The 23539-nt window shown below is 42.4% G+C and overlaps 1 protein-coding gene across 1 annotated transcript in view; it reads left to right on the top strand.

The window, feature by feature from the left end:
- The window catches only part of ENTPD8 (ectonucleoside triphosphate diphosphohydrolase 8), a 23913-nt gene continuing 374 nt past the window's right edge, over positions 1-23539 (top strand). Inside the window, 15 exon segments of the mRNA XM_032232638.1 lie at positions 1-124; positions 10719-10846; positions 12592-12709; positions 13942-14092; positions 14352-14404; positions 14407-14448; positions 14451-14509; positions 16876-17106; positions 19122-19175; positions 19177-19258; positions 19261-19388; positions 20624-20734; positions 21531-21665; positions 23177-23306; positions 23309-23539. The exon segment at positions 23309-23539 is cut by the window's right edge and continues 374 nt beyond it. Coding sequence (XP_032088529.1) covers positions 10721-10846; positions 12592-12709; positions 13942-14092; positions 14352-14404; positions 14407-14448; positions 14451-14509; positions 16876-17106; positions 19122-19175; positions 19177-19258; positions 19261-19388; positions 20624-20734; positions 21531-21665; positions 23177-23306; positions 23309-23358 — 1470 coding nt within the window. The 5' untranslated portion in view covers positions 1-124; positions 10719-10720 and the 3' untranslated portion in view covers positions 23359-23539.

Genomic DNA, 23539 nt, shown 5'->3' on the forward strand with positions numbered 1-23539 from the left:
CGCATTAATCTCCGTCCACAAGCAAGCTTTGCGCAGTCAGCCAGAGTTTAACCTCGCTGCTGTCTTCTTCCTGGTGCTATCCTGCCCCGGTTTTTGGGAAGACCCCACATTCTGCCTTCTGGGGGTAAGTGAGAACAACTCTTCTTCTCTTACTTTTCTTACTTTTCTCTGGAGGGGGAGATGGGTACAGTTCGAGTTTGTCTTTTCTTCTTCTCTTCCTTCTGCTTTTTCATTTCGTTTAGATATTTTAGGATCCTTTAGGCACTAGTCTCTTCTTCTTCTTCTTCTTCTTCTTCTTTCTTTCTTCTTCTTCTCTTCTTCTTCTTTCTTCTTCTTTTCTTTTTTTTTTCTTCTTCTTACTAACTACTACTACTATACTACTACTACTACTTTTACTACTACTTCTACTACTTTACTACTTCATCTACTTCTCTTCTTCTCTCTTCTTCTTCTTCTTCTTCTTCTCTCCTCCTCCTCCTCCTCCTCCTCCTCCTCCTCTCCTCCTCCTCTTCCTCCTGCTCTCTCTACTATTTGCAACATTTTATATTTACAAACGTCTTCTTCTCTTCCACTATTTGCAACATTTTATATTTTACAAAATTTCTTTTATAATAACAACTTCTTCTTCTTCTTCTTCTCCTCCTCCTCCTCCTCCTCCTCTCCCTCCTCCCCTCCTCCTCCTTTTTGCAACCTTTTATATTTTACAGAAGTACCTCTTCCCCCAAACCTCTGCCTTAGGTTTTGTAAATATAAAGTAGAATGCCAGATGATGTATTTGAGTGATGATGACCATAAGGATGTTTATTCATTCATTCATTCATTCATTCATTCATTCATTCATTCATTCTTTTTTCTTTCTTTCTTTCTTTTTTTTTCCTTCCTTTATTTTATTTTTACTTCCGCTCGTCTCAGTCAAGGACTCTAGGTGGCTTACAATTCAGAAATATATTACATGAAGACACTGAAAACACTTTAAAACAATAAAAGGCCCCAATAAGAACATCTGGCTTCACTATCCAGAGCAGCCAAAATACTTGGCCAAGTAGGAATACAGACCAGGAAACAGGGCCCTTAACACATTCGGCACCCCCAGACATAGGAACATAGCGAGGTTTTTAGGGCCTTATAAAAATCTTCATTGGCTAAGGCCCTGAGCTTGTCAATCAGAAAAGTCGGCAGTTCGAATCCCTAGCACCACGTAACGGAGTGAGCTCCCGTGACTTCTCCCAGCTTCTGCCAACCTAGCAGTTCGAAAGCACGTCAAAATGTAAGTAAAAATAGGAACCACCTTTGGTGGGAAGGGAACAGCGTTCCGTGCGCCTTCAGCGTTGAGTCATGCCGGCCACATGACCCCGGAGACGTCTTCAGATAGTGCTGGCTCTCCAGCTTTGAAACGGAGATGAGCACTGCCCCCTAGAGTTGGGAATGACTATCACAAATGCGAGGGAACCTTTACCTTTACCTAAAAATCTAACAGGGCTGGGGCCCTTTTAATCTCTGAAGGCAGGCTGCCCCATAGACCAAGAGCCACTATGGAAAAGTCTCGTCTTCGGATCTTCTGGGCTAACTTCCTGGCCCAATCTGCTAGATTTGATTGGATCACACTTGGCATGTTATATTCAGTTTTGGTTGCCACCATATAAAAAAGATGTTGAGGCTCTAGAAAAAGTTCAGAGAAGAGCAATAAAGATGATTAAGGGACTGGTGGCTAAAACATATGAAGAACGTTTGCAGGAACTGGGTATGTCTAGTTTAATGAAAAGAAGGACTAGGGTGACATGATAGCAGTCTTCCAATATTTGAGGGCTGCTACAAAGACGAGGGGGGTCAACTATTTTCCAAAGCACCAGAAGGCAAGAAGCAATGGATGGAAATTAACGGAGGAGAGAAGCAACTTAGAACTAAGGAGAAATTTCCTGACAATTAACCAGTGGAACAGTGGCTTCCCTCCAGAAGTTTTGAATGCTGCAACACTGGAGTTTTTTTAAAAAATACAGGACACCCATTTGTCTGAAATAATATGAGTCTTCTGCTTGAGCAGTGGGTTGGGCTAGAGGACCTCCCAAGGTCCCTTCCCACTTCGGTTATTCTGGAACTCGAGTCGTCAGCTGACATACTCTTTGTTTTGGTGGGGATATATGCATTCAATTTGAAGGCGTAATCTTTATTGCTCTGGGGTGAATGGATTGAAGCTGCCTTCAAAAATGATACATTAAAATTAACTAAGGGCTGATGACAGTGTTCTATTCACCTTGAGCCTTTTTCCCTTTCGGTTTAAAGAAACATCGCTCACTTGAAAACATAACTAGATCGCGGAAAAGGTGAGAATCTTCTTCTAGTCTTATTACTGGATTCACTTGATCCATTAGCAGTTGTGATAATCCTGTGATATTGAAATGGCAAAGATCTTGGGGGGGGGGTGTTCAGCTAAGTTCATCTCCTATCCAAGATCATTCCCCCCCCACAAAAAAAATCTTTTACCATTTAGGAATATGCCAGGTACCTTTTACTACATGTGGTGGTAAAAGCAAGAGAATATTGGGAGGAAATACAAAACTGGCTGGAAATGATAATCAAACAGAACTTCACTTCACTTCTCTTCTATACTATTCTATACTATTATACTATCTATTCTATTCCTTATTCTATTCCTAATTTCTATTCTATTCTATTCTGTTCCTTATTATCCTTATTCTATTCTATTCTGTTCCTTATTCTATTCCTAATTTCTATTCTATTCTATTCTATTCTATTCTGTTCCTTATTCTAATTTCTATTCTATTCTGTTCCTTATTCTATTCCTTATTCTTCTATTCTGTTCCTAATTCTATTCCTTATTCTATTCTATTCTGTTCCTTATTCTAGTAATTTCTATTGTATTGTATTGTATTGTATTCTATTATATTTGTCCTTATTCTATTCCCTATTCTATTCTATCTGTTCCTTATTCTATTCCCTATTCTATTCTGTTCCTTATTCTATTCCTAATTTCTATTCTATTCTGTTCCTTATTCTATTCCTTATCTATTCTATTCTGTTCCTATTCTATTCCTAATTTCTATTCTATTTATTCTGTTCCTTATTCTATTCCATATTCTATTCTATTCTATTCTGTTCATTATTCTATTCCTTATTCTATTCTATTCTTCTGTTATTATTCTATTCCTTATCTATTCTATTCCTTATTCTATTCTTAATTTCTATTCTATTCTATTCTATTCCTATTCTACTCTACTCTACTCTACTCTACTCTACTCTACTCTATTCTGTTGAAACCAGAAACATGTCTCGTAGGTATGCTATCAGAGGGCTATGATAAAGGGGACACATATTTAGTTTTACACATACCGACAGCAGGAAGGATCATATATGCTAATATTGGGAAAATGTGAATAACCCACCAGAGGAGGCTGTAATTTGAAAAAATTTTTTGACTGTGCTGAAATGGTTAGATTAACCTTTAAAATTAAAGATCAAAAAGATACAGAGTATGATATGATTTGGAGTAAATTCGATGAATGGATAGAAGCAAGAGGTAGGGGATTAGAGAAAAGTAAGATCATAAATGTTAGTACCGAAAGTAAGAAGGTAAATAATTACAATACTCTAATGTAAGAAGAAACCTAGCTAAATTTGGTTATATTAACTATTGTTGCTATATTGTTATTCGCATGTCAATGTTTAACACCGCTCTTCTTTTCTTTTGGTCTTTTTTTAAATTTGTAAATGGTATACCCTGACAATGCACCAGTTTTTCAAAATGAATCATATTTATTTAAAAAAAGAAAAGAGGAATATGCCAGCTCAAGAAAGGATTCACTTTGGGTGAAAGGTTAATTATTAAATGGGGGGGAAATTCGAAAAATAATGAGCACTGAGCAGATAAGGGGAAGTAAAAATTAAGTGCCTATTTTACGTCATCTGTATAAGCTGTCCTCTGTGGGAACGTTGTTAAAACAGGGTGGAAATAAGCATTAAAATGCTGAAACTATTTCTGTGAACGGGATATAAAACTTTTATTATATGTATTAAAGTTGAAACATTAACTTTTGGGCTCACAAGGCCGGCTGGGGAAGTAGCCATTGAAACTTCATTAGTTATTGATCATTGTCCAACACACAACAGTCCTCAATTTACAACATTCATTTAGCAACCGTTCAAAGCTACAACAGCACTGGAAAAAGTGACTTATTTTCACACTTACGACTGTGGCAGAATTCCCATGATCGGAATCCCCAATTCGGATGCTTGGAACTGGCTCGTATTTATGATGGTTGCCAGTTGCCAAGCATCCGAATTGGGTCAAACCACGTCAAGCAGAAAATGGGACTCGTTTAACAACCACATTATTAGCTTAACAGCCGCAGGGATTCACTTAACAACACAGGCGAGAAAGGTGGTAAAATGGGGCAAAAACTCACTTAACAACAGACTCACTTAGTGATGGGAATGTTGGGCTCGATTCTGGTGTAAGCCGAGGACTCAGACAAGGAATAATAGATGGAAACTGAGATTCAGCCTGGAAATAAGGAGGAATTTCCTGACAGCGAGAACAATCAACCCATGGAACAGGAGTTGCCTTCGGAAGTTGTGGGAGCTTCATCCCTGGAGGCTTTCAAGAAGAGACTGGACTGCATTTGTCAGAAATGGTGTAGGGACTCCTGCTCGGGTGGGGGGTTGGACTAGATGACCTACAAGGTCCCTTCAACTCTGTTATCCTGTTCTGTTAATCTGACTCCATACAGACGGGATGGGTTGAAACGTTACGGCTGCAGAAAGTTAGCAGCTGAAACCTTTACCCACCGAGAGAGATAGCCCAAAATGAAATTTCCAAATCCTAACATGTTGTAGGCATATCTTCCTTTTCTTTGGTCCATTCCATTCTTGTGCAAGGGATTTCGAAATCAAGACACATTCGGAAGCATTGTTCCTTAATAATAATATTCCTCGCCTCAAATACTTCCGGCCTTTAGAAACCGCCTTCAAAGAAGCCTTGGGGGTGTAGGGCTAATTTAGCTTTCTTGAGCGAGAGGGCAGAATTAAAAATATGCTTTCCAAGGGTGTCATTAAGTAATTTTAGGCTCTGGGCTTAATGGGCTTAACTGCCCACAAAGTTTCTAGATCTCTTGTGTCAGCTATTGTGCCAATTCGCTTCCTGGATTTCTTTTTTTTTAAACCCTTTTGTTCCAGGGCAAACAAAAGAGAATGGTAGTTAAGGTTTTGAAAGCGACACTGATAATCATCTTTTGATGTGTTTGGAGGGAGCGTTAGGGTGGAAAAGCCTGCAGACCTCAAGTGGCACTTAAGGTATTCAAAAGGGATGTTTTTTCTGGTTCGATGCCATGAAAATCTGACCCACTGCAAATACTGACTCCCTAGAGGTGTTTAGAGCAAAGAATCACAGGGCTGGAAGGGAGCGGAGAGGTCCTCTAGTCCAACCCCCTGCTCAAGCAAGAGACCCTATACCGTTCTGGGCAAATCCTTTCTTGAAAACCTCCAGCGGTGGGCAGGAGTAAAAAAAGAAGAACAGAAAATAGAAATCCCCTGTCTCCTGTGTATAAAACATATAAGAGAGAGACAATTTGATGTAGCAGTGAAGGGCACCAGATTAGAAATCAAGGGATCCTAAGTTCTGATCCTGCCTTGGACACAAAGCCCTGTGTGACCTTGGGCCAGTCTGTCTCAGCCTTAGAAGGGTAAGAGTTAGTCTCCCAATATTTGTGGGGCTGTCCCGAAATTAAGAATTTAACGAGTCAAATCCTGCTAAAACGGAGAAATCTCCTAGCAGTGAGAACCATTAACCAGTGGAACGGTTTGCCTCCGGAAATTGTGGGTTATTCCATCACTGGAGCTTTTTATGAAAAGACCAGGCAGTGATTTGTCCAGAAGAGTAGAGGGTCTCCTGCTTGAACAGGGGGTTGGACTAGAAGACCTCCAAGGTCCCTCCCGACTCTTGCTATTCTGTAAGTCTGTTAAGTTGAGAAACTTCCTGTTTTGAGAGTTTAGCAATAGATCAGTTTAACTGGACCTTCCACTACATGGTAGAAGGTTTCCTGCCACAAGAAGAAGGAGTCAAGCTATTCTCCAAAGCATCAGAAGGCAGGACAAGAAGCAACAGATGGAAACTAATCAAGGGAGAAGCAACCTAGAACTAAGGAGAAATTTCCTGACAGTGAGAACAATTAATCGGTGGAACTCCAGAAGTTGTGAATGCTCCATCACTGAAGGTTTTGAAGAAGAGACTGGAGAAGTGTTGTCTGACATGGTATTGGGTCTTGGGCAGGGGGTTGGACTAGAAGACCTCCAAGGTCCTTTCCAACTGTGTAATTCTGTGAAAATATGGCAAAACAGACCCCCAAAAAGTTGCCAAGAAAACTGCAGAGACTAGATGAGGCAGCCCCCTGGAGCCAACGTTGACTCCAAGGGGCACACCCTCTGGCAAAATTGTCACAGGAGCCCCACAATTAGACAAGAGGGTAACACCACATCCATGCAGGGAGAGAGGACTTTCTCCACCCACTGAGGTGCAAGCCGAGTGGGAAAAGCCAAGGGAAATCATCAAAACCATCAAAAAGTGAAAGAATATTTCAGACAGGTGAGGCGACATCCAGAAAAACACGGCGTCCTCCTTCCACTTAACCCTCCAAGGAAAGATTGAAGGCAAACGAAGGTCCAGGCAGAAGAAGAACCTCACGGAGTCAAATTTAAGGGACTGCTTTGGAAAATCAGCACATTTTTTTGGCGGCTGTCGTATAAAAATAGGAACGGACCTCTTAGAAACTCAAAGTTTGGAGTGTTTTAGCCTCACAGCAACCTTGAAAAGGGTGGGTGGGTTCCCTAGGTCTCTCCCCCCCAGTGGTGGGATTCAGCCGGTTCGCAGACTCGGGTGAACCGGTTGGTAACTTTCTAACCAGTTCGGAGAACCGGTTTTTGGAAGAAATCTTTTGGTTTTTTCCCACTTTACAGGGCTAATCCTGTAAGGAAGGCAGAAAGGGATATTCTGGTGTGTTTCTAGCCTCATCTTTATTGCCCTGCTTACAGAAACTGCCTCTCCAGTTAACCCTTATTGCCATTGTAACAACTAGCCGGCCGGAGTCCTTCGGGATTGGGCGGCCTATAAATAAAATCAAACTTACAAACTTACAAACTAAGGTGAAGTTCCCCATCGACCTGAGTGACCTTGACTTGGCCACGCCCTCGTGATCACATGACCACCAAGCCCCGCCTACCCAGCTGGTCATTAGGACAGAGAACTGGTTGGTAAATTATTGAATCCCACCACTGCTCCCCACCCACCCCTGAAGTGAGATTTGGAAAGGAGGAAGCAATTTCAAGGCCAGGTATGAGGTTTTGCATCCAACCTTGCAAATTCAAGGTTAGCCGTGGGAATTGGAGAGGGATTTCGGGAAACCCTTTGCTCATTGGCTACACGATTGTGACTCATTGCCCGTTTCAGTTTGTGTGGGATGGGTGTGGCTCTCAACAGCTGGCTTGAGGGACCCCTTGCCCATCTCTTTATGGCCTTTTGGAATGTGGTAACTCTGTTGGCACAAGGTTGGTTCCTTGGCTGAAGGCCACCAGCTCAATCAACTTATTTGATTGTCCCCGTTCTATATATAGAGATGGACGCCGCTCTCTAAACAAGAATGTTCAATAGATGGGATCAAAGGGGGAGCTAATGTCCTTGGGGACTTTTTTTTTTACTCTTTTCTTTCTGTCCAAAGGGATGCAAATGAAATGGTTCAATCATGGATGCCGGAAGCTACTTTTAGTTGCTAGTAAGCCTAACATCTAAGCATCCATAACATTTATTTGTCCTTGTTCTTCTTCTTGTTCTTGTTTTTCTTGTTGTTGTTGTTGTCCTCCTCCTCCTCTCCTCCTCCTCCTCCTCTTCTTCTCCTCCTCCTCCTCTTCTAGGTTGGAGAAGAAGGATAGAGCTGATTTGCTAGGATTCTTCATAATCTCTTCTTCTTCCTCCTCCTCTTCCTCCCTCTCCCCTTCTTCCTCCTCCTCTCCCCAGGTTGAAGAAGAAGGATAGAGGTGATTTGCTAGTTCTTTCATAATCTCTCCTCCTCCTCCTCTTCTTTTCTTCTTCTTCTTCTTCTCCTCCTCCTCCTCCTCCTCCTCCTTCTTCTTCTTCTTCTTCTCATCCTCCTCCTCCTCCTAATTCTAATTCTAATTCTCCTAATTCTTTCTCCTCTTCCTCCCCCCCTCCTCCTCCCTTCTCCAGGTTGGAGAAGGATAGGGCTGATTTGCTAGGATTTTTTCATAATCTCTTCTTCTTCTTCTTCTTCTTCTTCTTCTTCTTCTTTTTTCTTCTTTTCTTCTCTCCTCCTCCTCCTCCCCTCCTCCTCCTCCTCCTCCCCTCCTCTCCTCCTCCTCCTCCTTCTTTCTCTACTATTTGCACATGACCACGGAGATGTCTCCGGACAGTGCTGGCTCTTCGGCTTTGAAACAGAGATGTGCACCGCCCCCTAGAGTCGGGAATAACTAGCACAAATGTCCATGGGGAACATTTACTTTAGCTTAAATAGCTAAACACTTCACTGATGGATCGAAGGAGCCTCGTCTTTTATTTGATTTGCTTTTGGGCCCATCTTTTCCACCCTCAAACGAGATTCAGTAGAAGAGGGGAAGAATGCCATTCGCTCCAGAGGAGTCTGTATTTTTTGCAAACCGTTTTTGCAACCAGAATGGATGAAGCTTGCCTGAGCCCCCAAACCTCAAAAGCAGAACATAAACCAAAAAAAACCCCACATGCATTTCCTGGAAGCAACAATCGCTACACTCAGCCCAAGCATGCAGTGTTTTCCGTGCTGCAATTTGCAGCCCAATTCGGATTCCCCCCCATCCCTCCACCCCAGCAAATGTACGCAGGTGTCAGGAGCAAGAGGTTAATCCTTCCTTGAGCTAAGCTCCGTAGGCATCCCAGCGCTCGGAAAAGCCTTGCATTGTTCTCCACGCAGCTGGGAAGGAAGGAGGCTTGCAGGTCATCTCCGTAACTTGACGGCTTGCAAAGATTTTGGTGGCAGCCTCGCAGGTGGTCGGCACGGAGTTTTCTGGTTGGCGTGACTTAGGACAAAAGGAAATATGCGGCTAGAAGGAAGCCGGGGTGGCCTTCATTGATTAGGAATGCAAATGCCATCAAGGACAAAGTCGAGACCAGGAAGGGACAGCTCTTTTTCTCCCTTCCTGGGTTGGAGTTGGAAAACCTGGCAACACAGATCTGTTTCCCATGAGGTGGGATGCCCAAATGCCGGTATTGTGGCTTGCCAGCAGAACTGGCAGCAGAGTTGGACAGTGAGGAGGTTGGGGAGGAAGATGGGCCAGTCCTGGAGTCTGGGGAAGGCTTGGATGAGGGCTCTGTGTCGGAGGCAGAAAGGGGGGCAGAGCCGTCTGACAGTTATCAGCTGCCTTCAGAGTCAGACATCAGTGAGGCAGAAGAACAGCTGGAGCCTGTTCCAGTGTGCGCATGCACAGAGCAGCCAGACAAAGGGAAGAGCTAAAGAACAGGGGTCGACTTGGGAGTAAGGCCACAGGTGTACGCTGAATGGCCCCTCCCAGAGGAAATAAAAGAGGAGAGAAAGGGGACTGGAGTTTGCAGGAGACCATGAATTCACTTCATTGTTCGTAACTCTCCGAGACTCCTTGCCAAGTTCTTCAGAGATCGGCCTGGCAGCTCTCCAAGCCAGATAAGGTCTGTGACTGTAAATCCTCCCTCGAAAGACTTTGCTGGATGTGAATGAGCAGAATTCACAGTCAATTAATAAAAGAGTTTTTGTTGGGACAAGGAGTTGGCTTCCTGCTCTTGGGTAGCCTAGATCAGAACAGCTAGGCAGAAGATCTCAGATAGAGTAGGGAGGAGTAATTATGGGGTCCTTGGCACTCTGTGAGCCTGGTTGATTTCCTGCAGACATTTCATGGCCCAGTTAGGGAACATCATCAGTACTAGAAGGGAGTGGGATGTGGGGAGGAGAGGAGAAGGAAGGAAAGGGGGCGAAGGAGGGAGAGGACTGTGGATCTTGGTGCTCTCTGAGCTTTGGTGTCTTTTTGCAGATGTTTTATTACCCAGCTAGGTAACATCATCAGGGCCATAACGGCGGAGGAGGAGGAGAGTGTGGGGTCCTTGCTGCTCTCTGAGCTTGGTGGATTCCTTGCAGACATTTCCTGATCCAAGTAGGGAACATCATCAGTACTAGAAGGAAGTGAGGTTTGGGAGGAGGAGGAGGAGATGAAATTGGGAAAGGAATGAAAGGGATGGAGGGAGAAAGGGACTGGGAAGGGAGGAATGAAGGAGTGTTGATGGAAGGGAAGAAAGGGAGGGAGGGAGGGAGGGAGGAGGGAAGGAAAGAAGGAAGGAAAGGATAGGGATAGAGAAAGAAAGAGGGACTGGGAAAGGAAGGAAAGAAGAGAGGGATGGAGGGAGAAAGGGACTGGGAAGGGAGGAATGAAGGAGTGTTGATGGAAGGGAAGAAAGGGAGGGAGGAGGGAAGGAAAGAAGGAAGGAAAGGATAGGGATAGAGAAAGAAAGAGGGACTGGGAAAGGAAGAAAGGAAGGAAAGAACAATCCATCTGGATTTATGGAAGATGTTCTCCAGCATCCATACCACCACCAACCTTCCCCATCTAAAACCAGAAGGAACCAAACTAGATGACTATCTTCATGGCTGTTTGAATTGGGAACTCCAATACCTTCGCTTTTTTTTTTGTCTTCTCAGAAATGGGCTCCAAGTGGAACAGCTGGTATCTCCGCGGAAGCCTGGGTCTTTTGGGTATCTTCTCCCTCACTGCCCTGATCCTTAGCTTGGTGAGAATCCACAACACCACGCAACCTTCTAAGGACAAGGTGAGTGAGCAAAGCGATAGGGAGACAACTGGGGCACCATGCTAAAAGGCGTGGACCAGAATTGGGAAGACTGAAGCCCAGTCCGATTTGAGGTAATAGAAGTGTCAGCGTTCCAAGTATCATGTAGAATTAAATCAGAGTCCAAGGCAAAACGATCCTTAAAGTGCCAGTTTAATAAATCAGACACCTTAGCACGTCTGTGTAAATCCCAATTCTGGAAATTACATCCGGATCCCACCCCGTTAAAAGTTCATGATCTTGTCCCCACACCCACAATCCATCACATGGTCCAATCTTCTTCCACACTGGCATCCACACCCAGCCACTTCCGGTCAGGTGTAAAAGCGCGGAGACAAAAGATGACCTTGGTCTTCTAGGAAAGAATGACAACAACACATTCCACAATCCTAATCCTTTCTATTCCCCCCTCCCATCGACTATACTAATGAAACAGCATATTGAAATGAGAGAAAGTGTGGCAGGCCAAAATTCTAAAAGGAATATAATTGCAGGCCTGACGTGAAGATTGATGCAGGGGTGAGATTGCAAACGTTTTAGCTATTGGTTCTCTGTCCAGCTGCTGGGGGGAGGGGGTGTGCCATGGGGGCATGGCCTAGTTGGCTTCCAGCACCATGGCGAGGGGAGGGACATTTTAGCCATCCCCAGGCTCCAGTGAAAACAGCCTCCCTGGGCCCATTTCTGGACTTCCAGGAGGCCTGTTTTTCACCCTCCCAGCCTCCACGCAGGCCCTGCCCTTAGCTCTCATCTAACATGGGCTGCGTGGAGACTCCTGGGAGTGGAGGGGCAGGTGGGTGGGGTTGGACAGTCTTTTCAACTACCAGTTCGGCGAACCAGACTAAAATTAACATCCAGTTCGCCCGAACCGGTCCGAACTGGCTGAACCTCACCCTGGGTTGATGTCTTCAATACTTCAATACTTCAATTCTCTTGGACTTCAATTCAAGTCCAAGAGAAGAAAGGCAGAAGATTTATCTAACAACTCAACGAATGAGTAGACCATACATTTATGTGATCGTGCTGGTTGAGCCCTGGAATGTTGTCCTCATAAGACCGGATGTCTAAATTGTTCCATTTCACAGCTCTTTTAAAACATTTAATTTTCATTTTTTTAAAAATACCTTCCCATGGGATGTAAGCTCCCGTTTTCACTGTAGCGCAGGTTAACGAAAGTGAGTTCCTTTTCGTTTAAATCCAACTAATAGATACACTGAACACCGTAACCGTTTTCATATAGTTTTCTAACAAAAATGGACTTCCCCTAACAACATTATATCTTCATTTTCTGTTGTAAAGTATGCTAGCTGATAATCTGGAGTAGCCTGGGTATGCATTTATCCCAATCCCTATAGGGAGGATTAGTGTGCAACTCCACTATGCTGTACAGTAGAAGCCAATTTAAGGCACAACAGGCTTTATCTTAACAGAGGTTGAATCCAAAAGGCCCACTATCGCTATCACTGTCAAAAGTACGGTGCACTTTTGTACACTGTATACAAAAGTATAATTCAGTCCGTTTCATTTCAGCAGCCCAGGCGTTCCAGAGTTGTGCTGGAACACCCACCCACGGACACCCACCCAAACACCCCGAGGGCTGTTAGGGGTGTCTAATAGCTAGACCAGATTTCCAAGTTCAGAGATGCCTTAGCTTTGGCTGTTATTTGCAGAGACCATGATAAGACGTTCTCATATCTGACTTATTTTATTTCTGAATGACTCCTTTCCAGTATGGCTTGGTATTTGATGCAGGTTCATCGCACACGTCCCTCTTTGTATACCAGTGGCCGGAGGAGAAGGAAAACAACACGGGCATGGTTAGCCAAATGTTCTCCTGTAATGTCAAAGGTTAGTTTCCCCCATTATTCTGAGACGTTTGATGGTGTCTGAGGATGGTGAGACAGAGTATTCAATAGCAAAGAACTTACATGTGCTACCAACCTGCCTGTCTACGGCACAAGTCAAAAAGAGGGCCGTGAAAATATCTACAGACCCCTCGCATCCTGGCCATCAATTGTTTCAACTCCGACCCTCAAAACGACACTATAGGGCCCTGCACACCAGAACAACGTTCCCCGAACGCCATCAAACTGCTAAATAATAATTCCCTCAACACAGCCAAACTATTCACTAAGACTGTATTACTATTCTTCTCTTCCTTCCTAATGACTATAGCCATGTTGCTTGTATCTTTACAATTTTATATTGTTTTATTTCTTTCCTAGTGTATTGATTGCTTTTTAGTAACCTTGACAATCACCTAGTGTTGTATTTCATGATTCTTGATGAATGTATTGTATTTTATTTTTCTTTATGTACACTGAGAGCATCTGCACCAAAGGCAAATTCCTTGCGTGTCCAATCACACTTGGCCAATAAAAAATTCTATTATTCTATTCTATTCTATTCTGTTCTGTTCTGTTCTGTTCTATTCTATTCCCTATTCTATTCTATCCTATCCTATCCTATCCTATCCTATTCTATTCTATATTCATTCCATATTCTATTCTGTTCTGTTCTATTCTATTCCATATCTCCCTATTCTATGCTATTCTATTCTATATTCATTCCATATTCTATTCTATTCTATTCATTCCATATTCTATTCTATATTCCTTCCATATTCTATTCTATTCTATATTCATTTCATATTCTATTCTTTTTTTTTCAAGTTCAGTTTTTTTAATTCTTTTAAGATTGTAATCACCATCTCTCCAACGAGCAAAATACTAATTTGATGCAAAACTATTTACAACATAGTTAAAAACAATAGAAACAGTAGGATGACCAAGTAGACAAAACTTCTACAATGCTGGTTAGGAGGAAACCAGTTGTAGCTTCAAGCCCCCGTCCCATATTCTATTCTATATTCATTTCATATTCTATTCTGTTCTCTTCTGTTCTGTTTTGTTCCATTCTATATTCATTCCATATTCCATTCTATTTAGCAGGAGTCATAATATCCCAAACCTATCCTTGAATAACTCCAAAGATTTGCTTGGAAGCTGGTCAGATCTGGAGCTGGATGAGAACTGCTCAGGATCTGGAGCCCCAGATCTCACCTGTTTTGGTCCCTGCAGGATCTGGAATATCCAGCTATGCTGATAACCCTCCACAGGCTGGTACATCTCTGCGGGATTGTCTGCAGGAAGCCCTGAGAGTGATCCCTCGAGAAAGACAGCAAGAGTCCCCGGTTTATTTGGGAGCCACAGCGGGCATGAGGCTACTCAGGTATGAAGACTTGGGCAGCAGATGCATTTCAATTCTAAATAAAAAATAGATAAAGGGTACGAAACAAGCTAAAGTCAGGTTTGTTTAACCGTGGTTTATTCCCGGAAAGAGAACTGGCTGGGTTTGCACCCTAGCAACCTCCGTGGTACATTCTGGGTCCCAATGATGAGTGTAAGTGGAGGGGTTATATTTCTCTGTTTCTAGTCCTCATGAAGGCAAAAAGTCACAGCTCTTCTGTGCGAACGGTTCCACACTACAGGATGCAGAACGAGTCAGCTGCAACGCAGATCTTGGAGGCCGTTTCCCAAACAATCCGAAGTATCCTGTGAGTTTCCGAGGGGCTCGAATTCTCAGCGGAAGGAGGAAGGCGCCTTTGGCTGGATCACCATCAACTACCTGCTGAATTCTTTCACCCAGGTAGGGCTGGATCAGTGGTGGGTTTCAAATTTTTTTGGAACCTACTCTGTGGGTGTGGCCTCCTTTGTGGGAGTGGCTTGCCGGCCATGTGACCTGGTGGGAGTGGCTTGCCGGCCATGTGTTCTCTCTCTCTCTCTCTCTCTCTCTCTCTCTCTCTCTCTTTCCTTCCTTCCTTTTGTCTCTCTGTCCCTTTTTCTTTTTTTCTTTCATCTCACTCTTTTTTTTTTTTTATTTATTTATTTATTTATTCCTTTCTTCTCTTTCTCTTTCTCTCTCTCTCTCTCTCTCTCTCTCTCTCTCGTGTCTCTCTCTGTATCTCCCTGTGTGTGTGTGTGTGTGTGTGTGTGTGTGTGTGTATGTATGGGGCAGTGGTGGGTTTCAAAAATTTTTGGAGCCTCTTCTGTAGGTGTGGCCTGCTTTCTGGGTCCACTGATGGAACCTCTTCTAACCGGTTCGGTAGATTTGACGAACCGGTTCTACCGAATAGGTGCGAACTGGTAGGAACCCACCTCTGGTAGGACCGGTAGAACTGGATTCAGGGTAATGGAAGCCGAAGCCAAAATAGCCAAGGAGAGAAGCAGCCTAGAACTAAGGAGAAATATCCCGACAGTTAGACATTAAGCCAGAAGTTGTGGACACTCCGACATCAGAGGTTTCCAAGAAGATTGGAAAACCATTTATCCAGGATGGTATAAGTTCTCCTGTTTTGGGCAGGGGGGTGGACTAGAACAGCAATCACCAACTGGGGCTCCGTGGACCACTGGTGGTCGTGAGAAAATGTTGGTGGTCCACCGAAAAATGATTTGCATTTTTCATATGGCACTAAATCAGGGGTCCTCAAACTACGGCCCCTGGGAAGGATATGTGCAATGAATGCTTGTGTTGCTGCAGAGAGTCTCCCCCTTCGGGGTCTTTTTGTAGGTGTCAGAGGGGGGGTAGAAGTTCCAACTTGGGGTCTGCTTCAGCCTCCTGGTGGGGGGCTTTGGGAGAAGGCTGGAAGGAAGAGCTGCTGGTGGGGAAGAGCCGGAGGGCTTCGTTCCAGTGGGACTGCATCATGGCCTGAAATTGGCTGACCATCTCAGCCCGCTGAGCCTCCAGGCGCCGGCACCTGGCCTTGCACTCCCGCAGGTCTTCCCCTGCTTGGAAAGTCTATGCTGCTAGTCCTCAGTGAGGTGCTTCTGCTGAGCCTCCTTCTCGGCCAGATCCAATTTGAGCTGCTTTGCCAACTCTTTCTCCTGGTGGCTGCTTAGCTCCAGCAACTCCTTCCTCTTGGGGCCCTAAGGAGCCCGGGCAGGCAGGTGAGACGGGGCTGGGAGGGGAAGGGCAGAGGAGAAGCTTGTGAGGTGCCCCTCGACATGAGTGACATCGAGTTGGCCACACCCACCCACTCACATGACCACCTAGCCACGCCCCCAGTTGATCATTAGGCAGATCTTATTAGTGGTCCGCGGGATTTAAAATTATGAATTTAGTGGTCCCTGAGGTCCGAAAGGTTGGTGACCCCTGGACTAGATGACCTCCAAGGTCCCTTCCAGCCCTATGATTCTTTGGGATGAGGTGAGGTTTAGATCTTGAAATTGCTCTTCACCCTTGCCTGAGAAGCATGAGGAAAGTAATCTGGTTATCTTAAAGAGACAGGAATTGATTAGGTATCTCCTCTTGAAGGAAGGCATAATGGATGGAAACTGACCAAGGAGAGATTCAACCTGGAAATAAGGAGAAATTTTCTGACAGGGAGAGCAATCAACCCAAGGAACAGAAGTTGCCTTCAGAAGTTGTGGGAGTGTCATCCCTGGAGGCTTTCAAGAAGAGACTGGGCTGCCATCTGTCAGAAATGATCTGACAAATATAGCTGATCTACAAGATCCCTTCCAACTCTGTTAATCTTTAAAGGATATTGAGACTCTAGAAAGAGTGCAGAAAAGATCAAACAGGATGATTAAGGGACTGGAGGCTGAAACATATGATGAACGGTCAGGAACTGGGTAGGTCTAGTTTAATGAAAAGAAGGACTAGGGGAACAGGAAAGCATCTTCCAATATTTGAGGGGCTGCCCCAGAGAGGAGGGGGTCAAGCTATTTTCCAAAGCACCTGAAGGCCAGACAAGGAACAATGGATGGAAACTGACCAGGGAGAGATTCAACCTGGAAATAAGGAGGGATTTTCTGACAGTGAGAACAATCAATCGATGGAACAGACGCTGCCTTCGGAAGTTGGGAGCTTCATCCCTGGAGGCTTTCTGGAACAGACTGGACTGCCATCAGTCAGAAATGGTCCTGCTTGGGGTGTTGGTATTGGTGTTGGACTAGATGATCTCCAAGGTCCCTCCCAACTCTGTGATTCTATTCTAAATCTTCTCTCTGCAGTACTCTGCCAAGGAGCGAGACTGGATCCGTCCTCCCTCAGCCAATATCCTGGGAGCTCTGGACCTCGGGGGAGCCTCCACCCAAATCAGCTTCATCCCGGCCGGTTTGATCGCGGATCGGTCCGAAGCTGTGCAGTTTCGCCTCTATGGCTTTAACTACACCATCTATAGCCACAGCTACCTCTGCTATGGCCAAAACCAGGCCTTCCAACGGTTGATCCGGTTGATTCTTGTAAGTGGACCCAAGGGTGGCTTGGAAGCCACCAGGATTAGAACAGAATAGAATAGAAATTAGGAATGGAATGGAACAGAACAGACTAGAATAAATAAAATACAGAACAGAATAGAACAGAATAGAAATAGAATAATAAATACAGAATAGAATAGATAGAATAGAATAATAAATACAGAATAGATAGAACAGAATAGAATAGAATAATAAAATACAGATAGAATAAAATAATAAAATACAGAATAGGATAGAACAGTATAGAACAGAACAGAATAGAAAAGAATAATAAAATACAGAATAGAATAGAACAGAATAGAATAGAATAATAAAATACAGAAAGAATAAATAATAAAATACAGAATAGGATAGAACAGTATAGAACAGAATAGAATAGAATAATAAAATACGGAATAATAGATAATAAAATACAGAATATAATAGAATAATAAAATACGGAATAGAATAGATAGAACAGAACAGAATAATAGAATAATAAAATACGGAATAAAATAGAATAAAAATACGGAATAGAATAGATAGAACAGAATGTAATAGAATAGAATAATAAAATACGGAATAGAATAGAACAGAATAGAATGGATAGAACAGTATAGAACAGAACAGAATAGAATAATAAATACGGAACAGAACAGAATAATAAAATACGGAATAGAATAGAATAACAAAATACGGAATAGAATAGAATAATAAAATACGGAATAGAATAGAATAATAAATATGGAATAGAATAGAATAATAAATACGGAATAGAATAGAATAATAAAATACGGAATAGAATAGAATAATAAAATACGGAATAGAATAGAATAATAAAATACAGAATAGAATAGAATAGAATAGAATAATAAAATACGGAATGGAATAGAATAATAAAATACAGAAAGAATGGAATAGAATAAAATAGAATACAGAAAGAATAGAACAGAATAGAATAGAATAATAAAATACAGAATAGAATAGAATAGAATAGAACAATTAAATACAGAATAGAACAGATAGAAGAATAATAAAATACAGAATTTAATAGAACAGTATAGAACAGTATAGAACAGAACAGAATAGAATAGAATAATAAAATACGGAATATAATAGAATAATAAAATACGGAATAATAGAATAGATATAAAATACGGAATAGAATAGAACAGAATAGAATAGGATAGAACAGTATAGAACAGAACAGAACAGAATAGAATAATAAAATACAGAACAGAATAGAATAATAAAATACAGAACAGAATAGAATAATAAAATACCGAATAGAATATAATACAAGAGAACAGAATAGAATAGAATAATAAAATACAGAACAGAACAAAATAATAAAATACAGAATAGAATAGAACAGAATGTAATAGAATAATAAAATACGGAATAGAATAGAATAATAAAATATGGAATAGAATAGATAGAACAGAACGAATATAATAGAATAATAAATACGGAATAGAATAGAATGGAACAGAACAGAACAGAACAGAATAGAATAGAATAGAATTCTTTATTGACCAAATGTGTGGACACGCAAGGAATTTGCCTTTGGTGCAGATGCTCTCAGTGTACATAAAGAAAAATAAAATACAATACATTCATCAGGAATCATAAGATACAACACTTAGGTGATAGTCAAGGTTACTAATAAGCAATCAAATTTACTAGGAAAGAAATAAAACAATATAAAATTGTAAAGATACAAGCAACATGGTTATAGTCATAAGTGGAGGAGGAAAGTTACTAGGAAGGAAGAGAAGAATAATAGTATACAGTCTAGTAAATAGTTTGATAGTGTTGAAGGAATTAGTTGTTTAGCAGAGTGGCATTCAGGGAAAAACTGTCCTTGTGTCTAGGTCTTGGTGTGCAGGGCCCTATAGTGTCATTTTGAGGGAAGGAGTTGAAACAATTTATGTCCAGGATGCGAGGGGTCTGTAGATATTTTCACAGTCCACTTTTTGACTCGGGCAGTGTGCCTAAAAATTGATGAACGTTGCTTTTAGGATGGCGGGACCAGCGTTGAGGTGGCTCACCCCTGCTACCCAAAAGGTTACAAGAGACGGTACTGGCGGCGTCCCTCTCTGGCAATCCGTGTGTGTCAAGCCTCTGCCCTCAACCGCATCTTCAGCCAACGTAACTCTGGGGGCAAAGGGAATTTCAGCCTCTGTCGGGAAAAATTCAAAGCCATCTTCAACTTCTCCGGCTGCCGAGATCCATCTTCCTGCGGCTTCGAAGGGATCTACCAGCCAAGAGTCAATGGGAAGTTTCTGGTAGGAGGATTTGTTGTCTGTCTATGTTTATTTGTTTTTGTCTATGTTTATTTGTTTCTTTGTTTGTTTACTTACCGTATTTTCAGAGTATAAGACGCACGTCCCCCCCAAAAAGGGGTGTAAATCTGGGTGCACTTATACACCGAATACAAATTTTTGGCCTCCCAAAACACCACCCACTTTGCAAAAATGGATATGCAGAGGGTTTGGGAGGCTTGCAAAGTGCTCCTGGGGGCTGGGGGGGCAAAATGGGGAAAAACAGACCATTTTTGCGCCCCCCAGCCCCAGGAGTACTCAACAAGCCTCCCAAAGCCTCTGCTTGCCCTTTTCCCCCCCAAAATTGGTCATTTTTTATTCTTTTTTGCCCTCCCCACTGCCCCAGGAGCACTCTACGAGTCTCCCAAAGCCAAAAAATGTGCAAAAACTGACTTGTGCGGAGGTTTGGGAGGCCTGCAATGCAAAAACTATTTTTTAAAAAATTACCTCTTCAAAATCATGGTGTATCTTATACTCTGGTGCATCTTATAGTCCTAAAAATACGGTATTATATTTACTTATTACTTACTTATTTACTTATTACTTATTTACTTATTTACTTATTTACTTATTTATTATTTACTATTTACTTATTTACTTATTTACTTATTTACTTATTTACTTATTTACTTATTACTTATTTACTTATTTACTTATTACTTATTTATTATTTACTTATTACTTATTTACTTATTACTTATTACTTATTTATTATTATGCTTATTATTTGCTTATTATTTGCTTATTATTTGCTTATTATTTGCTTATTATTTACTTATTATACTATTATTACTTATATTTACTTATTTACTTTGTCAAACATGTACCTGAGGTCCGAAAGGTTGGGAACTCCTGGTTTGGAGCATCTGTTCCATAAATTAGAGGCAGGTTCGCCTTTCCGATTGGAATTCTGGAATCAGGGAGCAACCTTTAAATTTTTGCTATGGCCCTTCCCTAGCTTCAAAGTTTGGGGTTTGCCAAAGAAATAGGAAAACTGGGTCTTGGAGCCAATGCTGCCCATTTGTATTTTAAAATAAGATTTTAAAAAGATTTCAGGTTCTTGACCTTGCTACAGTGTGTACCCTCTTGGCTCTCATTGCTGCTAAGCTAATTGAGATGAGAGTCCCCACCCTGTTGAAGGTATGGTGAGAAATTCTCAACGGGGTGTTTATATGGGATACTGTTTTAAAATCTTCCAGGCCTTTTCAGCATATTACTACACTTTCCGCTTTCTGAACCTGACAGCCACAACCCCCCTGGCCACAGTAGAGAGAGCCATCCAGGTTTTCTGTGCCAGAACATGGGACGATGTAAGTATGTTATAATCTATCTATCTATCTATCTATCTATCTATCTATCTATCTATCTATCTATCTATCTATCTATCTATCTATCTATATACCTACCTAACTAACTACCTAACTACCTACCTACCTACCTACCTACCTACCTATCTATCATCTAATCTATCATCTCTCTCTCTCTAATCTATTGATATCTATCTATCTATCTATCTATCTATCTATCTATCTATCTATTCTTTCTTTCTTTCTATCTATTCTTTCTTTCTTTCTATATATTCAATTTATCTATCCACCTACTCAACTTGTCCATCTGTCTGTCTGTCCATATCTCCCTCTCCCTCTATTTCCATCTTATTTGTGCATGTATGCGTGAGTATACTGTATGCATATGTATACCCTTGAGCCTTGGTGTCCCAGTGGTTAGAGTGCACCACTGCAGGATACCTCAGCTGACTGCTAGCTGCAGTTTTGCAGTTCAAATCTCACGAGGCTCAAGATTGGCTCAGCCTTCTATCCTTCCGAGGTGGGTCAAATGAGGACCCAGATGGTTGGGGGCAAGAGGCTGACTCTGTGAACCACTTAGAGAGGCTGGAAAGTACTGTGAAGCAGTATATGCTTAGTGCTGTGCTATATCTTCCTTCCTTCCTTCCCCTCCCTCCCCCTCCCTCCCTCCCCCCCTTCCTTCCTTCCTTTCCTTCCTTCCTTCCTTCCTTCCTTGTATTATTCAGACTTTGGAAGTTGACAATACCCAAACGGGATGTTTGGTTAAGATTCCCTTTGTGCTACTCTCTGCTTCTCCCAGCTGACCACCAGTTACCCTCGCGAAAATCTTTCCACTGAAGAATTACTGTGACAGTGCAAATTTCATCTGACCCTTTTATTGGATGGTTACGGCTTCCGAAACGACACCTGGCAAAACATTGCCTTCCAAATGCAGGTGAGCCTTGACCCCATGAATTTATTTTCTTTCATGGTGTAACCTGCCAGAGTCTCTATGCTGTTCTTGACACAAGGTCCATTACTCCAATCAGTAGGTCCACCTGTTCATTTATCACAAACTACGCTGCCCATCTCACTGGAAGAAACTCCAGGTGGCTTAAGATAAAGGGAATTGTTCCCCTCACATATCTGTGCTAGACGTTCCTGACTCTAGGGGGCGGTGCTCTCCGTTTCAAAGCCAAGAGCCAGCACTGTCCGAAGACGTCCCGTGGTCATGTGGCCGGCATGACTCAACACCGAAGACGCACGGAACGCTGTTCCTTCCCACCAAAAGTGGTTCCTATTTTCTACTTGCATTTTTGACGTGCTTTCGAACTGCTAGGTTGGCAGAAGCTGGGACAAGTCACGGGAGCTCGCTCCATTACGCGGCGATAGGGATTCGAACTGCCAAACGGTCTTACCCACTGAGCCACCGCATCCCTTAAATGATTCTAAATCATTTAAAACAAACTAAAATGATTGTAAGGTGGCTTACAATCATTTAAATCTTACAAGACGCATTAAAAGGTGAAATAGCAACTATTAATTTAGTTTAAAACGACCAAGATGGCAAGGGAGAGAACAAGGTGCCCAAGGGAAGGAGGGGGGAGAGGGTGGCGCAATGGTTAAATGCAGCACTGTAGGCTACTTCAGCTGACTGCAGTTCTGCAGTTTGGCTGTTCAAATCTCACCGGCTCAGGGGTGACTCAGCTTCCATCCCTCCGAGGTGGGTAAAATGAGGACCCAGATTGTTGTTGGGGGCAATATGCTGACTCTGTAAACTGCTTAGAGAGGGCTGAAAGCCCTATGAAGTGGTATATAAGTCTAACTGCTATTGCTATTGCTATTCTGAAATAATATAGGTTAGAAATTAAAATAGGAATAGAATAGAATAGAAATTAGGAATAGAATAGGGAATAGAGTAAAAAATAGAATAGAGTAGAGATAGAAATAGAACAGAAAAGAATAGAAATTAGGAATAGAATAGAATAGGGAATAAAAATAGAGTAGAGTAGAAATAGAAATAGAATAGAATAGAAATTAGGAATAGAATAGAATAGGGACTAGAGCAAAAATGGAATAGAGTAGAAATAGAAATAGAACAGAAAAGAATAGAAATTAGCAATAGAATAGGGAATAAAAATAGAGTAGAGTAGAAATAGAAATAGAATAGAATAGAATAGAAATTAGGAATAGAATAGAATAGAAAATAAAAATAGAGTAGAGTAGAGTAAAAATATAGAGTAGAAATAGAAATAGAAATTAGAAATAGAATAGAATAGAATAGAATTCGGCACACGAGGAGAAAAAAGGTTAGCTATCCCTGGTATAGGTTCTCCTGCTTGAGGGGCTGGACTAGAAGACCTCCAAGGTCCCTTCCAGCTCTATTCCATTCTTCTTCTCTGTTGTTCTTATTCTTCTCTGACCTAGTCTCAAAGTTTCCCACCCCCCCTCTCTCTTTCCCCACAGGCGGCCAATTCAGACATCGGATGGACCCTGGGCTACATGCTGAACCTCACCAACATGATCCCGGCTGAAGCCCCTCCATTGCTCAAGGGTCACGAGGAAGCCTTTTGGATTGCAAGCATCTTCTTCATCGTGCCACTCTGGCTCTCTGTCTTCTCATACTCGTCTTGCATTCTCTGCGGTGAGAGATGCCCCGAGGGGACTTTTTATCGCCTCCACCGTCCCTTGCTTGGGAGATGTCCCGAGTCTTGCCCCGCCAAGGACGACACTCCAAGGCCACGCGCACTTCCTACCTCATCCATCTCTGCCCCTTTTGGCACAAGGCAGAAGATGCTCCCGTGGAGAACATCAACCCAACAACTCCCG

The sequence above is a fragment of the Thamnophis elegans genome, chromosome 16 (assembly GCF_009769535.1).
Source record: "Thamnophis elegans isolate rThaEle1 chromosome 16, rThaEle1.pri, whole genome shotgun sequence".
Lineage (NCBI taxonomy): Eukaryota > Metazoa > Chordata > Lepidosauria > Squamata > Colubridae > Thamnophis > Thamnophis elegans.